Source organism: Pogona vitticeps, chromosome 13, assembly GCF_051106095.1.
Source record: "Pogona vitticeps strain Pit_001003342236 chromosome 13, PviZW2.1, whole genome shotgun sequence".
Taxonomy (NCBI): Eukaryota; Metazoa; Chordata; class Lepidosauria; order Squamata; family Agamidae; genus Pogona; species Pogona vitticeps.
In genome coordinates this window covers 16,264,400-16,280,643 of record NC_135795.1, presented here as the reverse complement: position 1 = coordinate 16,280,643, position 16,244 = coordinate 16,264,400, and the positions used below count along the sequence as shown (strand labels likewise).

The 16,244-nt window shown below is 42.4% G+C and overlaps 1 protein-coding gene across 1 annotated transcript; it reads left to right on the top strand.

The window, feature by feature from the left end:
* The first annotated feature begins 3,329 nt into the window (after positions 1–3,329).
* LOC110083732 (cytochrome P450 3A24-like) lies at positions 3,330–15,112 on the top strand. The gene is made up of 13 exons (XM_020802419.3): positions 3,330–3,400; positions 4,343–4,436; positions 4,582–4,634; positions 5,041–5,140; positions 6,466–6,579; positions 7,003–7,091; positions 7,645–7,793; positions 8,155–8,282; positions 8,483–8,561; positions 11,140–11,300; positions 13,083–13,309; positions 14,001–14,163; positions 15,017–15,112. Exons 1-13 carry the CDS (start codon positions 3,330–3,332, stop codon positions 15,110–15,112), a joined length of 1,524 nt encoding a protein of 507 aa, XP_020658078.3.
* Positions 15,113–16,244: the final 1,132 nt, after the last annotated feature.

Here is a 16,244-nt window from a genome sequence, read left to right as displayed (position 1 = left end):
TCTGGAGCAGGTCTCCTGGTTTTGAAAGTAGCTAAGGTGCGGCAAAAGGTTTCCTTCTGGACCTGCAAAGAGACACTGTAAACTGTGATTGTATTTTTAAACAAAGGGGGGGGGGGAATTCAAGGATTACTGCTCTTAGATTGAGCAACTTAAATGAAATTGTTCATGAAAAGCAAATGGCTAATTCCAATCCTCCAGGCTCTTCTATTTCCCAAGCTCTACCTCTTTCTTCTGCACTCTTTGCTCCCGCTTATTGTGGAACCAAAGTCAAATCTTGCTGGTCCCAGAAAGTAGGGAAAACATGATCAGGAGGAGAAGGCACAGATTGACAGAAGCCTCATTGACTCTTAAACGAAATGGATGAGATCCTGCAACCTTAAGCACCACCATCTTGCTTCTTTAGTACTCTTCAGGCTGGTCACAAAACAAGTTTGGAAAAGCTTTGTGGGAATGGAGCATTACATTCCCCCCCCCCCATGACCAAGCTGCCTGAGGATTGTGGGAGTCGTAGTACAGAACAGCAACTTTGAACAACTGAGAAATTGCTGGCATTAAGCAATTTCTCAGTTCTAAGTCTAATGTCCAAGTCATCATGCCCTGCCTTGATGGCTGCTCTTAGCAAAAGATGTTAAAAGTGAGGTTGGGTTGATTCCAACTTACGGTGCATAGCTCAGTAGGTTGGAGTACCTGGTTGTGGAGCCAGGGGTCAGAAATTCAATTCCCCTTAGAGGAAAAGAGCCAGCCTGAGAGACCTTGCCATTCCTTCCTTCTGGGGGCACCTTGGGACTCTGCAGCTTGGTGGTTGGCTACACAGGGAGGGCTGGCCTTTATCACAGGCGACACAGATTTTCTATATAACTTATGGAAGAGTTACCATAAGTTGGAATTGCCTTGACAGCACACAACACACACAAGGGTGGGGATTTTAAGTTCTAATCATTGTTCCAGAATAGGTTTGAGTGGTTGACCCAAATGGATGGTGGGGCAACATAGAGGACCCACCAATGACATCAGATTGAGTTGGTTTGCCCTTCCTGCACATGGCGAGTTGGGAAGATGAACTCAGAAGACCTGCCTATCTGGGGGTGGGGAGAGAGTGCCTAGTGTTTATCCACAGACGCCTGGACCGGAGAGAGCAACAGAACCCTAGATCTATACATCTTCATGCCTTTCAGAGCTGGTCTCAGAAGCTGCATGGTTTTGCTCTCCTGGATTTGAACGTGGCCGTGGTGGTCCTCCTGCAGCAAGTCTCCTTCTGGACCTGCAAAAAGACTCCAGTAAACTGAGAAGGATTCTGTTTTTGTTTTATCCACATAGGTATATATATATATTGGACTGAACTCCTTACATGCAGTTGTTTACAAAAAGCCAGTGGCTAGTTCTGTAGACATCTCAATGTCCCAAACTCTTACTTCATCCTTCTGCATGATTTGTTTCTGGTCATTATGGAGCAAGAGTAAAACCCTGTTGGCCACAGAAAGCAGGAAAACATGTTCAAGGGGAGAAGGTGGGGATTCATAATAGTATAGGTTGTCAAGGAAGAACACGTAAACGTCTCTTTGTGACCTTAGGCTAGGATACAGGGGTAAAAAAAAAAGGTTCAAATTTCTCTTTGCCATTAAACCCACTGAGTGACTTTCGGCCAGGCTCATGCTTTCCTGTGTCCCAGGAGCATTGTAAGGATGTCAGCTATGTAGGTAGATTTGAGCTGGTTGGGAAAAAAAGGTTGGATAGAAATGTAGGACACTAAGGACAACTAAACCATGAGAACGACAGGATTTTGATTCTCCTGTAATGCCTTATAAAAGAAGAGCCAGCATGTCTGGCTTTGGGCAAGCAACATGATTCCAGGGCACCTCCAGAAGAAGGAAATGCTCAAGCATGGTGGAGTGTTGAGTGGCTGAAATCCTGTTACTTAGTTAGTCACACTAGAGAAGGGCTAAATGAATCAATGAAATCTATATGGGAGGTTTCAGCCTATTCCTAAATGGCCCTAACAAGGGTTACTACTATAGTTAGAATCAACTCAGTGGCATGCAATGATGATGCTGATATTGGTAGTGATGCAGATCATGTCCCTTACTAGGTTTCATGTGAATAATTTCTACACCTCCATGTCACCTACTTACGAGGATCGTAGTGAAGTTAAAGAGAATCTGTGAGACCCTGCTGTGAGCTCCTTCTTTGGAGAAAAGACAGGTAACAAACACAGTAAGATACAGAAACATGCTTGCTTCGAATAAAGTTTGACTGGCACCAGAGGGGCTTAATGGATGAAACACAAAGAGTAACACAGCATTGCTGTAACTCTTGAGCAGGTTGAAAGAACTTTGTCTGTACAACCATATGTAAGCAGACTCACCGACATTCATTCCGAATGCTTCAATAAATCAGTGGGACTTACTCCTGAGTAAAGAAGAATTGATGTATTCTCGAAGGCTTTCATGGCCGGGATCTGATGGTTGTTGTGGGTTTTTCAGGCTCTTTGGCCATGTTCTGAAGGTTGCTCTTCCTAACGTTTCACCAGTCTCTGTGGCCAGCATTTTCAGAGGACAGCACACTGTACTCTGGTGTAGTTTGCTTGGGAATGGAGTATTTATGGCTGTGAGATAGGCTTTTGTCCTTTTCAGGAAATGAGTGATTACTGTGTCTTGCTGTCGGTGTATTGTTGTGATAAGTGGGAGAGATTATCTGTCACTGTGGTTGATGGGTGCCTTTAGCAGGTCTTTTTTGTGCAATGATCCCTGGTCCTTATGGCTGGGTAGAGTTTGTTGACCTTCTGCAGGCTGTATTTTCCAATGCTGGAAGCCAGGCCTTGTTCACTTTCAGGCTTTCCTTTTTTTTTCTTGTTGAAGTTCTGCTTATGTTTATGGATTTTAATGGCAGTCTAACATAATGATTGCTGGTGTTGTCCAGTATTTTGAAATAGAATTTCATGTCCAGCTTGTTTCAGGGCATGTTCAAAGAAGAATTGAATTGAACTGTGTTCCTGAAAAAAGGCATCCTAGCCAATGAGAGTTTCTGCCGTTTGGCCTAGATTGTAGAGCAGTTAGGAAATAACCCAGACCTGTTTCCCAAGAGGTTTCAGTTACCAGTGGCCTGAAGGCTAGGATGTGTCAAGACGGAACATGCAAGGACCGGACACATAAAGCGGCCGGGCAAAGGGGGTGGGTCAGCCCACTCTTTCATAAGACTTGCCCAGGAGGAGCTCCCGAATGAAAAGGGCAAGTGGCTGAAGTGAGCAGAAACGGTCCTCTGCTTATCACCCCAGAGAGGAATATAGGAACCAGCCGGCACAGGAGGAAAGGAAGACGTTTTTCATCGTCAGAATGGGCTTCTTTCCCTTCTTCTCCCTCGAAACTTGGGCACTCATAGTCATCTTCTCGGTCCTTCTTCTGCTGTGAGTGTGGGAAGGGACGGAGGGAGGCGGGAAGGGGCTGTGGGAAGGGAGCACCGGCTTCTTTGAGGAAAGCTCTCAGGGGAAAGGAGAAGAAGATCTACCAGTGCCTTAAAAGCTCTAAACAGTGGCCGGACGGTTGGAACATGTGTCGTTTTGTTGGGAAACCTTACAATGAAACAATCAAGCCTTTGAAACACAGAATGGGGCTTTCTTGAGCATCCTGAAACATGGACAGTTCAATGTGAAAAGTTGATGGCTTTGCCACCTCTGCTCAACAAAGCTTATTCAATGTAACCGAACTCTTCTCCTGTTGTTTGTAGGTCTTATTATTCTTATTAATTGCCCTGGCTGAGAATACGATGGGACTCAGGCTTTGTCTTTTCCCACTGGGAACTTTCAGTATCCCTCTTCCTTCATCACAGTTATCAGACACGATCAGGTCCGGAAACACCCTGGTCATTTCAAGGAAACCCTCCGCTCCCCACGTTTGCAGGAACAAACTAGCAAAGCAGAGGCTTTTTGAAGGCTTACAGGCAGAAATTCGAGAGGTGTAGCTTCTTGCAGCGGGAGATTTCTGTGTGGGAAAAATGACGCCAGCTCAGTTTCTGCTGGATTTTATAACCCACTGTGCCTCCTGTGATAATAGCCTGGCTGTGTAGTCAACAGCGGAGTTACACCACCCCTGAGGCACCCCAAGAAGAAGGGAACAAAATAGCAACTTTTTGAAGGCAGATATTCAACAGGTGCAGCACACCGGAACCAGAAATGACAATAGATTTTGTTCATTTCTTTGGGGCAACTTTCAGGTTGGGAAGATGAACTCAAAAGACATGTCCATCATGGGAAGTGTGGGGAAAGTGTCCGGCATTTATCCACAGAGGCCGGGACCAGCCTTGTCAGGAGAAGAGGCCGGCTGAATGATTTCTCTCCTTCTCTTTTCAGCTATGGAATCTGGCCCTACAATTTCTTTAAGAAGCTGGGGATCCCTGGGCCCAGGTCTCTGCCCTTTTTTGGGACTTTCCTTGAATACCGAAACGTAAGTATTTGGGGACAGGAAGACCCTGCATCCCTCTGAGACGCTTTCGGTGTCCCCTCTGTGGTCAGTTCAAGGGCTGGCTTAGATTGTTTTCTCTTTTCTTGCTCCGTCCTTCTCTGACATCTCTTTTTATCAACTCCGGCAGGGTGTGGTCCATTTTGACATGAAGTGTTATCAGAAGTATGGGAAGATCTGGGGGTGAGTCTTCTGTACAATGATACACCATCCAAAGAGATGGATTAGTTAAAATGTGGTTTTGGAGGTGTCTGAATATTGCCAAGATGTTAACCTCCCTGATTTCTGTCCAAAACAGATTGAGCTTGGAGACCCAGGCTCTCACGTTCCATTGTTACCTGGATGTAGTTTGTGGGTTAACTGGGAATTGATTTCCTCCTGGAGGGTGAGGCTGAGTACAGCTCATCCAGGCCATGAATGGGAAGGAGGAATTTTAATTTTAAATTGCTTTTTATACATTCTTTTTAATGCTTGGTCCTTCTAAATGATTTGTGTCCTCTTTGAGTCCCACTATGGGGCCAAAGATGGCAGTAAAAGAAATGTAGTAAATGAATAACTAAATTTTATTTTGCTTCTTTGTTGGCACTAGATTTTTCGATGGCCGACAGCCTGTGCTGGCTATACTGGAGCCTGCCATCTTCAAAACCATCTTTGTGAAGCAATTCTATACCCATTTCACAAACCGCCATGTAAGTACTCACTCTGATTTTTTTTCTTAGGTAAGATATACTTTAAAGCTTACATGTATGTGTGCACTTCTACACTAATGGATTCTTAGTGTGGTGTAGTGGAGAGAGGAACAGGGTAGGACTCTGGAGCCCAAGGCTCAATTCCTGTTCAGAACTCACTAAAGGTGAGAAACTTGTAAAGCCATTCTTTAAATACCCCATTTAGCTTGACTATTGTCGTCGTTCTTATGTGCTGTCTCCGATTCATGGTGCTGCTATGAATGAGGATAGTCCAAAATGTCTTCTCCTCAACAGCCCTGCTTAGCTACTGCAGACTCAAACCTGTGGCTTCCTTGAGGGAGTTAGTCCATTTCATATTTGGTCTTCCTCTTTTCCTGTTGCCTTCCACCTTTCCTAGCATTATTGTCTTTTTCTAGAGAATTCTTCCATCTCATGATGTGCCTGATGTTGGACAGCCTCAGTTTCAACATTTGTGCCTCCGGGGAGAGTTCAGGCTTGATTTGATCTAGGACCCACTTGTTCGTCTTTCTAGCAATCCAGGGTATCTTCAAATCTCTCCTCCAGGACCACATTTCAAACAAATCAATGTTTTTCTTAACTACTTTCTTAACTGTCCAGCTTTCACACCCATACAAGAGTGACCAACGATACAAGAGTGTGGATGATCTTGGTCTTGGTCTCTCCAGTGACACCTCCTTGCATTTCATGATCTGTTCTACTTCTTTCATTGCTGCTCTTCCTAGTCCATGTCTTCTTCTGATTTATTGGCTGCACTCTCCATTTGTATTGATGATTGAACCAAGGTATGCAAAATCTCTAACTGCTGTTTTCTATCAGTAAAAGCATGTCATCTGCATATCTTAAATTACTGATATTTCTTCCACTAATTTCCACTTCCCCTTTATCTGAATCCAGTCCATACCTTCTGCATACAGATGGAACAGATAATGTGGTAAATGCATCCTTGTCTGACAACTTTGCCTATTGGAAACCATTCTGTTACTCCAGATTCTTTCTAACAGTGTATTAGGATTGTTTTAAGTTGCTTCTGACTTGATGGCACAATCTCTCTCTCTCTCTCTCTCTCCACACACACACACACACACACACACACACACACACACAACACACACACACACACACACACACACACACACACACACACACCCCTTTGAAGGTTCATTTAGATAATTATCCTCCTTTTAGGTCTGTAGAACTGGAAGGGTTCCTATGTATCCTTGAGTCCAGGAGAATGTAAAAGAGATTATACAAATTACAGGCACGACTTAACATTGCTGTCTTCTTTTATGTCCTGCATTACTAAGGACAGAGGTTTCAGCGGGGACTTAGAAGCATCTGTGTTCGTGGCCCCAGATGAGGAGTGGAAGAGGATCCGCACCATCCTCTCTCCCACCTTCACCAGTGGGAGATTAAAGGAAGTAAGTTGTGAAAGCCATCCCTCTTGGATAACATGCTGCCCAAGGAGTATTTTGGTCGGTGTGTTTGATCTCTTTTCTCCAATGCTAAAGCAGCTGAACTCCTAACAAAGCAAAATCCATCTTGAGTTTAGCATTGCTATCATACAAATAGTTTGGGATTGTCATCCTAGAAGGAAGGACTCAGTTTCCTTTAATTCCTGTGTGAAGGGATGGTACAGTATTAACCGTATCTGACTTTTGGCTCAAGCCGTATCACACGAAATGCACCAGATCCTTGGGGGAGGCCCTTCCCTCGGCCCGGCTGTGTTTCTAAAAGCTGGACCACCTGAACGATGTGAGGCTGGTTGCAAAGCCACTGCAAACGTTTTGTTGATGGCAACCCCATTTAATGGATGGCAACTCAGGCTTTGATCTGTGTTCCAGATGATGCCTATAATCAACCATTACGGGGAAGTGCTGGTGGAGACCGTCCAGAAGAGAATGAAGAACAATGAATCCATGGACATGAAAGCGTGAGTGGTCTTATACGTCTACATTAGCCTAGTGTGACTGGATAAGTCCACAAAGAATCTCAGAGGAATCACTGCCATTCTGTATCCCTCTGTTTGATTTCTGGTTTGAGCTACGCTTTTCACGAAACCATCTGGCATGGACATTTCTGGAGGGCAGACTGCAGGACTGTAGAATTCACATAGTCCTTCAGCTTTGTGCATTCTGGATGTGGCTGATGGGAGATTAAAATATCCCATGCCCCATTTTGGATTATGGCCATTAATTAATTAATTAATTAAGTGCTCAGTATGCAGAAGATAGATGAATAGGGAACTGAGAACCCAAGCAGACCCCAAATAAATGTGGAGGATTCATGTGATCAGTCTTCATACTACCAAGATGAAGACTTCCACAGCAGGATTCTGCTGAACTTGTAGTTTGAGTAAATGTCTCTTTTAAAAAAATCAAGGTGTGCTTGTTACTATGGAAGGCTGTTCCTTGAAATAATGCCATGGGGGCATAGGGTGTCATTGCATGGATTGTATTTGTGTTTTCTTCCTTTCTTTTCTCCAGCATTTTTGGGACCTACAGTTTGGATGTGGTGGCCAGCACTTCCTTCAGCATCGACATAGACTCCATAAATAACCCCCGTGATCCTTTTGTCATCAATCTCAAGAATCTGGCCACATTCGACTTTGTAAATCCGCTGCTGGTCGTGGCTGGTATGAGGTCCCCATCTACTAAAGGCCTTTTGACCCTTTTCTCTGCTGGAACATAAAATGCAGTGGGTTGGAAGGTGGCAAGCTTTCCTTTATGCGGCTCCATCCGTTCATCCGTTCATAGCTTCACAAACCTTCAGGGTTGAACACCGGGGTCCCTCCCTTGCTTCCCCCTCCCCCCCTTTTTACCCAGGAGAGAGGGGAAACCCCTGGGAGTGAAAGATCTCCCCAAGACCCATGTTGCACCTTCTCCTGCCAAGAAGATGCAATGTGACCGGTTTCTTACAATTTCCCTTTGGAAGAGCTGAGTGGGACTTCGTCATGGACTGTTCTTCCTCAAACACCATGTTGTTTTTCTCCCCAGTCGTCTTTCCGTTCCTCCAACCGTTGCTGGAGAAGCTAAATTTCACCTTGATACCTTGTTCTGTGTTGGATTTCTTCACGGCCGTGGTGAAAAAAATCAAGAAGGATCGGCAACAAAACCAGTGTACGGTCAGTTCAACCCGTTGTCTGGTCTCCTACAGATTCATAGTCAAGATGATGTGCGACTACTTCTTTCTTTAAAAGAAAACCATTATTCTGCATCAAGATGAACTGCTGTAAACCATGCTGAGCAGTTTCTTGATTCATAAATTCTTCATTGGTCTGCTTGCACTTTCTACTAACCATGAACCATTTCTATACCCCTGCAGGAGCGCGTTGACTTTCTACACCTAATGTTGGAGGCCCAAAATTCAGGAGACGTCTCTGATGGCACAAATTCATATAAAGGTGAATATATAAAGAAGTAATGGGATGGCTCTGTATCAGATGGTAGTGGAATAGGAATTCCACCTCCTCCTTGTTTCACCACAACCCTGTGTGACAGCATAAAACTTTTCCAAGGGTTTCTTAAACTTCTATAGCAAGCCTTTCAATTTCCTATGGAGCTGTAGAAGAAGGGTAGACCACTGGTTTTGGAGGAAGCAGTGGGGGTTCCAGCAGAATTAGATCATGGATTTCCATTTGAACAGGGGCTCCTTGGGGATATTGCTAAGACAGGCAGGTTTAAGGCGAAAATCAGTGAAGGCTATAGAATTAATGGACCTTCCACTTCTATGGCACGCGGGCTGCCCACAGGCAATCACTCAGAGCCCGTCCCCCTCAAATGTGTGGTTCAGAGTGATGTGGATTGGAACTGTGATTCCTTCCTCCTTTATATCTGGAATGATGGAGATGCTCCAACTGTTTTCAGTCTTACGTTTTCTGCAATACACTGGGATGCCTACAAGGAAGAAAACACTGGAGTTGACCTACTATGATGCACCAAAGGGAAGCATTTCAATTTCAGGTCATATAATTAAAATCTCATTTTGCACTCTGTGTGAGCTTTCATCTGCTGAGGACTGAGCTCTTAATGCAACCACACTTCTGGATTCACATTGATCTGTTGTTCCCTTCCACCTGCAACTATGTTGGTTTGAAGATCAATGCTAAGGAGACAGTCCGAAGGTATACCAACAGCCCCTTACTACAAAGTTGGCATCTCTTGGAAGCATCGTCTTCTGCTGTGTTCTCAGCAACAGGAAGCCCACACTGTCTTTGGAAGACTGCACTCCTCTGGGTGGATTTGATGAAGAATCCATCTTTATGTTAATCTGAGTATGTCTGAAGCTGTAGTTCAAGCCTCTCTGCTTCATGGAGCTGAAATCTGGACTGTCTTTCCGCATCAAAGCTCTGTCACTTTCCTCTTTCCTCTTTTGCAAGACCTCTCAGCATGAAACGGCAGGATAAAAATCCTTAATCCTGAAGTCTCCGGAGAAACAACAGATGACAAAAGTTTCTACTAAATTGTAATGACAAATACTTCAGTGGTCCGGCCATGTTGTCGGGATGTTGGACAAGTATCTTCATTTTCTATGGGGATCTTGTTCCAGGTGTTCAACGGCATCCTAAACAAGAGAAGTGATTCAAGGATATACTGAAGACAATACTGAAAGCTTTTAATGTTGACCATTTCAATTGGGAAGCTCTCATTCACGCTGGAATGCCTTGAGAACCTATATTAAGCAAAGGGCAAAAGAATTTGAAATAATAAAAAAAATCAAGAAGGCACAGCACAATAGGAATAAGAGAAGTGAGAAAGTGAGGATGTAACTTCTCGATAGCTCAACAATTCCAGGATCAGCTAATATGCTCTTCACCACTGTTTCTCTATTTTCTGGGCTCACATTGGGCTAGTTAATCATCTGAGGGTCCATCAACGTGCTACTTCTCAGCTACTTCTCCCCTTTTCCCTTCTAAATGATGAATTGTGAACCTGATCCTTCATGGAGAGTGTTGCCCCATCTAGTCCAAGTAGGCAGCCTAGCCTATGTGGGGGTCACACTCCCCCTGCAGGCCAAGTGAACATCTTGGCAAAAGATGCAGGAAACAGAGAAAGGGAGCTCAGAGTTCTTAGCTTTTTTCCCCCATTCCAAGTATAGTAGTGTGTCATATTGATGCTGCCAGCATGAAGCAGACAGCAAGAGGCAGCCGTGCTGGGGAGAAAAATCCCCATTCCTCCATTGAGTCAGCTCTCTCCCTTGTTGATTAAGATTACTCTTGCAGATGAAATCACTGATGATGCCAGAAGTGTTCAAATTGTATATGACCGGGAGGAATTTGCCTTATTTGAGATAAGCGAAGAGACAAGGATAGGAGATCTGGAAGGACATGATCTGCAAAAACAAAACAAAACATAACCCAGTTTTCCAGGGAGACAAAGTAATCCAAACGAAGAAAACAAGACGAAATGATTGATTCAAGTCTCAACTGTAGTCATGTACTGTAGATCTGTTAAACTAATTCAAATCAATGGGAAACTGAACGACCCATTCAGTTCTTCTTAAACAGGAACAAATGGGATGTGTGGATGGACTGTGAGTTCACCGCACAAGACTTGCAAATATTACCTTTTCAAGAATTATTATTATTATTATTATTATTATTATTATTATTATTATTATTATTATTATTATTATTATTATTATTATTATTATTATTATTATTATTCTTATTATTATTATTATTCTTATTATTATTATTATTATTATTATTATTGTTGTTGTTGTTGTTGTTGTTGTTGTTGTTGTTGTTGTTGTTGTTGTTGTTGTTGTTGTTGTTGTTGATGCTGCTGCTGCTGCTGCTGCTGCTGTTGTTGTTGTTGTTGTTGTTGTTGTTATTATTATTATTATTATTATTATTATTATTATTATTATTATTATTATTATTATTATTATTATTATTATTATTATTATTATTATTATTATTGCCTGATTCTATGTAGTACTGATTTCCTTTCTGTCTTTCACTCCACATTTATTTTCAGCTCTGACTGACAAGGAGATTTCGATGCAGGCTGTAACCTTTATTTTTGGTAGTTTTGAGACCATCAGCAATACCCTTAGCTATCTGTCTTACTCCTTGGCCACCCACCCAGATGTTCAGCAGAAGCTGCAGGAAGAAATTGACAAGATGCTTCCCAACCAGGTAGAGGCCTCTATTATCATCATGGTGCCTCATGTTACAGACAATAGGTTAAGTGATGTGGATTGTATGGAATGTTATTTGCAGGAGCATATAGAAAGCTAAGTGCCTAGTTCTTGGCTAATGAAATAATCTTGAAAGCATGATGTGACTGTACCTAGAAGACTTAAGTGTGAGAAAGTGGATGGAAGAAGAATTTGAGATAGAAGCCATTGGGGATCTCTGTTCGATGATTGTCCTAATTCCTATCCTCAAAATAAAGGTACAATATTGAACAGTTTCCGGAGCTGAAGTCCCGAAGGCAGCTCGTGTCGTTCTGCCAACTCCTGCGACGTTGCTGGAACCAGTCGTATTGGCTCTTGCCTTTCCATTGGACCATTTCAGCAATGTGGAGAGGGGGGATCTGCTGCTTGGGTAACAGCCTATCCTCCATATTACCATACCCGGGCTTCATGCTCTGGAGAGGACACTCCTCAATTCAGAGCATGTTACCATAGTCTCTCGAGACTGAAGGATGCCTATGAAAATGATTGAACAGTTTAGTCATTCTTGATGGTGGAATTCTGCAAACTCTAGGCCAAAATATAAAATGTGGAGCTTGCTAGGTGTTGATATATGCTATATTTCCTCCCTTTGGTCATTCACTAACCATGTGACAACAGACATGTTTAAGAACATCCTCCTCATGTGAGATATCATGGGTAATTTTAAAAAAATTAACTGTAGCTGTTATGTTATATTATGTTTATGTTTGGTTGGTTTAGTTATAATTAGATATAATTTTTGGATCTGATGTCGGAGGTTCTCTATGTGCCTAATATTTCTAACCCACCTAAAGTAGTGGCTTGCCACTAGATGGACAGCATATAAATACAACAGAGAAACAAAGAAAGGAGTAAATTAAACTTTTTCCAAGCCATCTACCTTTGTTACTAGGCGACACAATAGGGACTAGTGTCTTGACCCCCTTGAATCTTCAGCATGGTCGCCCTTTAGAGTAAAGGGGTACAAATTCAAGATGGTGGCTTCTGCTTCAAATGCTTTAGCCAGGAACATGTTTAGCCACATCTGTTTGTCAGGCAGAATTCTCCCAAAAGGAAGAATTTGGAATGTTGTAGTCAAAGAACTTCAAAGTTTCCATCTCTCTAAGCCAGAGCTTTGATTCCATTATTTTTGTCCTATTTCAAAGTAGCTATCAGAGCTTTCTGTGCCAAGAGAACTCTCCATTTTCTACAAAAGGGGGGGGAATGCTCTCCTTAATGGGTACCATTAAGATGATAAACTAGTGCTTTTAGGAATCTGAGAAAATTGATAGTGTTGAAGTTTTATTGACAACTTTCCATGGTGTCTCTAGTTCGAGTAACTGGAAAGCTGAGCTGGAATGATATTGATGCAACACCAACCATTTCTTCCTTCCAACTTTTGAAATTCAATATGTTCCTATTGATCTGTTCGGTAGGTTGCTAGTATGTGTGCAGTAATGAAATTAGTATACACAAGTCTATAATTTAAGAAACTGTAAGCAAAGATGTGGTTTTTATTCTTTCTTCTACAAATGTCCCAAACTCTGTTATTGAGTGTTTAAGAGCCAGTTAATGAGAAAGGAGTGGACTGTTGGGAACTTGTAGGTATTCTCTTTTGTGGGTCTCTGTTTCTGTGTAGCAAAAAGAGAATTTAGCAGAAATTCAAAACTGTGCAATGGATAAATGCCCAATGCACCACGATCCTGGTCCAATAAGTACTTCTTGAATGCCTCCCACATGGTGTACTTTCTATCCTTCACAGGCTCCTCCCACCTATGATGTGATCTTTCAGATGGAGTATCTTGACATGGTGGTCAATGAAAACCTCAGGATATATCCCCCAGCAGGACGGATTGACAGGGTTTGCAAAAACACCGTGGAGATCCATGGGGTGACCATCCCCAAAGGAACGGTGGTCCTGCTACCGGCTTTTGTCCTGCACCGCATCCCAGAATACTGGCCAGAGCCAGAAGAATTCAGACCCGAGAGGTAGGTTGCAAGAAATCGGCATAGATACCTCCTCTAAAATTGGAAATTTGCACTGCCAGAAGCTAACTAGAGTAGACCCACTCAATCAATGGGATCTATAGAACTGTTAATGTACCATTCTGGAATTCAGTCAATGTCTCTACTCTCTATTTAGAACTACTAGCTAGATTTAGGCCATCGTATCAAGCACAAGAGACATTGATGAAGCAGTGATGGGCAATGTAGGAGGGAGAATGCTGACTACTTCAGCCTTTCATGAGCTCCATTGAGCCACTTATCCTCTTTGTTTGTTTGGTTGTTCCTGCCCATCCCATGCAACTTTGCAAGTGACCAGCCATAGATGTTCTCAAAGGGCCACTTGTCATGGTGGTTAATAGCAGGTGTATGCAGCTTATCCTTGTAGAAAGGAGAAGTACGTTTCTTAATCACATAGTTGTCATTTCCCACAACCAGAATCACAGTTTGATTTCTTACTCTGAAGTAGATGTTCTTTGGATCTGCCCTTTGATCAGTTATTATCTGACCAAAATGAGTTCCTTCAGCACACAAGAATTCTCAAATAACCAGCTTGACTCAGCTGTCCCTCCTAGTAGTGGAAGATCCAAGGTGTATGCTGCTTCCTATTTCCAGGAATTGCTTTTCCTCTCCTAGTTCCTTCTCTCTCTCTCTCTCTCTCTGGATTTGCACACAGGTTCAGTAAAGAGAACAAGGAAAACATAGACCCGTACACTTTCCTGCCCTTCGGAGTGGGTCCTAGGAACTGCATTGGGATGCGCTTTGCTCTCCTAGTTTTGAAATTGACCATGGTGATCCTCCTGCAGAAATTCTCCTTCCGGACCTGCAAAGAGACGCCGGTAAACCGAGAAGAGTTTTATTGCTGTTGTTTTTAATCTATATACTGTATATAAAGGGCAAAGGCTGTTGAAGTGTACTGCTGGCACGTAACTGTTCACCAAAACCAAATAGGCAAATCCAATCCTCTATGCACACTGCTCTCCCCAAATCATATTTCATTCTTCTGCCTCATTTGCTTCCAATCATTGTGGAGCAAAAGTTAACTCTTCTGAGCCACAGAAAGCAGGAAAACATGGTAAAGAGGAAAAAAGCGAAGATTTATAGTAGGCTTTATTGCTCCTGGCTATTTAATTATATGGGCCTCACCTCTGGATTGAGGTCCTGCAACCTTTAGCACCACCATCTTGCTTTCTGGTGGCAAAAGACATGTGTAAAAGCTTTGTGGGAATTTTGTATTATGTCTCAGAGGGTGTCTAGCCAGTGACCAAACTGTCTGTGGATCGTGGGAGTTTTAGTACCAAACAGTGACCACAAACCACAAAATCAATGAATTGCTGATTTTGAAAAAACTCTCAAATGCCTGAAGTTTAAGCAGCACTCAAGAATGGCTGAGCTCACACTTCAGCCATTGAGTTACCAAGGAAAAAGCGCTTTGATTTTTTTCCTTTAGTAAATCCATCAGAAGATGTGTGGGGAAAATAAGAGGGACTCTCAAAACAATAAAAATGAGAGAAGCATATATCTCTGATTTCCTGCCAATTAGCATGATCTAGAGGGGCAGGGTAAAAATCAAATAAATAAATAAATAAATAAAATAGCTGCCGAATCTCCCTTTTAACCCATTTTCTAATCATTTTTCATTTATGTTTCTCCCTCCACACCATATACCTATACCTCTTGGTTTTGTCAAAGATCCCCTTGGAACTTAAGAGCCAACTCTTCATGCAGCCAAAGAAGCCGATCAAACTGAAGTTCGTTCCCCGAAAGGCTGCTGGATCCGAGGACTAGAGAAATAGGAAATGGCAAGGCGGCCGATGCCACAGCCCTCCTCCTGCCTCACATCCTTGGGTCACCCACATGAACAGAAGGACCAAAGTCTGCAAATGGGGCACCATGTTTTCCAACACTCCCCTTCACATCACTCAGGACTAGTAACTTGAAGCAGCAGAATTGAAAACAGGACATTGTGATTTTTGATCTCAAGAATATCACTGAAATCTTATCCTCATAGATTAAATGCATAACTCTCTGCTGCAATGTAAACCTATTTAATTAGAAAAAAACACAGATCAACTGTATAAAATTGTAACCTTTATGAACTTAGTTTATATACATATGGTAAATGAAATTTATAGGTGAAGGATTAAGACTTCGAATGAGTGGCTACATTTTAAATTAAACTTAATCCCACCAAGTTGACATAGTTTTTTTTTAATTCAGCTTATTTATTTATTTATTTATTTATTTATTTATTTATTTATTTATTTATTTATTTATTTATTTATTTAACCAATAAAAGACCCAATGCTACTTGCATCATTAAAAACACAACAGTGGAGGCTAAAAACAGACTATTATTCAAACGTCAAGGAGAAATTTATAACATTACATTTAAAACATGAAGTAAAAATGTTTCTAAAAACAGATTTAGAGGCAAGAAAATATGAACCATCCTGTTTATGATCTCCTAGAGAAGCAGAAAGGTCTTCACCTGATTGTGGGAGGACAGCAAAGATGGGGCCACCTTGACCCAGCGTTCCTTGAGGGAGTGGCGGGCACTGTAGGAGGAAGAACGCTGGTTGCTTCACCCTTTAACGAGGTCTAGCAAATATCTTCTCCTGTTTGTTTCTGCCCATTCCATGCAACGTTGCCATTCCTTAAGTCACAGATACACTCGAAGGTCCTCTTGCTGTGATCCTCATTGACAGGTTTATGTAGCTTATCCTTGTAAGAAGGAGAGGTACATTTGGTAATAAAAGTCCCCTGCCTTGAGCTTGAGATAAATAAATGTATTTATTTATCTCCTTAGAAACCATTCTCTGCCGTTGGATCGAGGCTCTGACAAACCTGAGATCCTTTTGCAGATAATCATTCTCAGAGAACCAGCTTGGCTCCCTGGTCCCCTTGAGCAGCGGAGGGT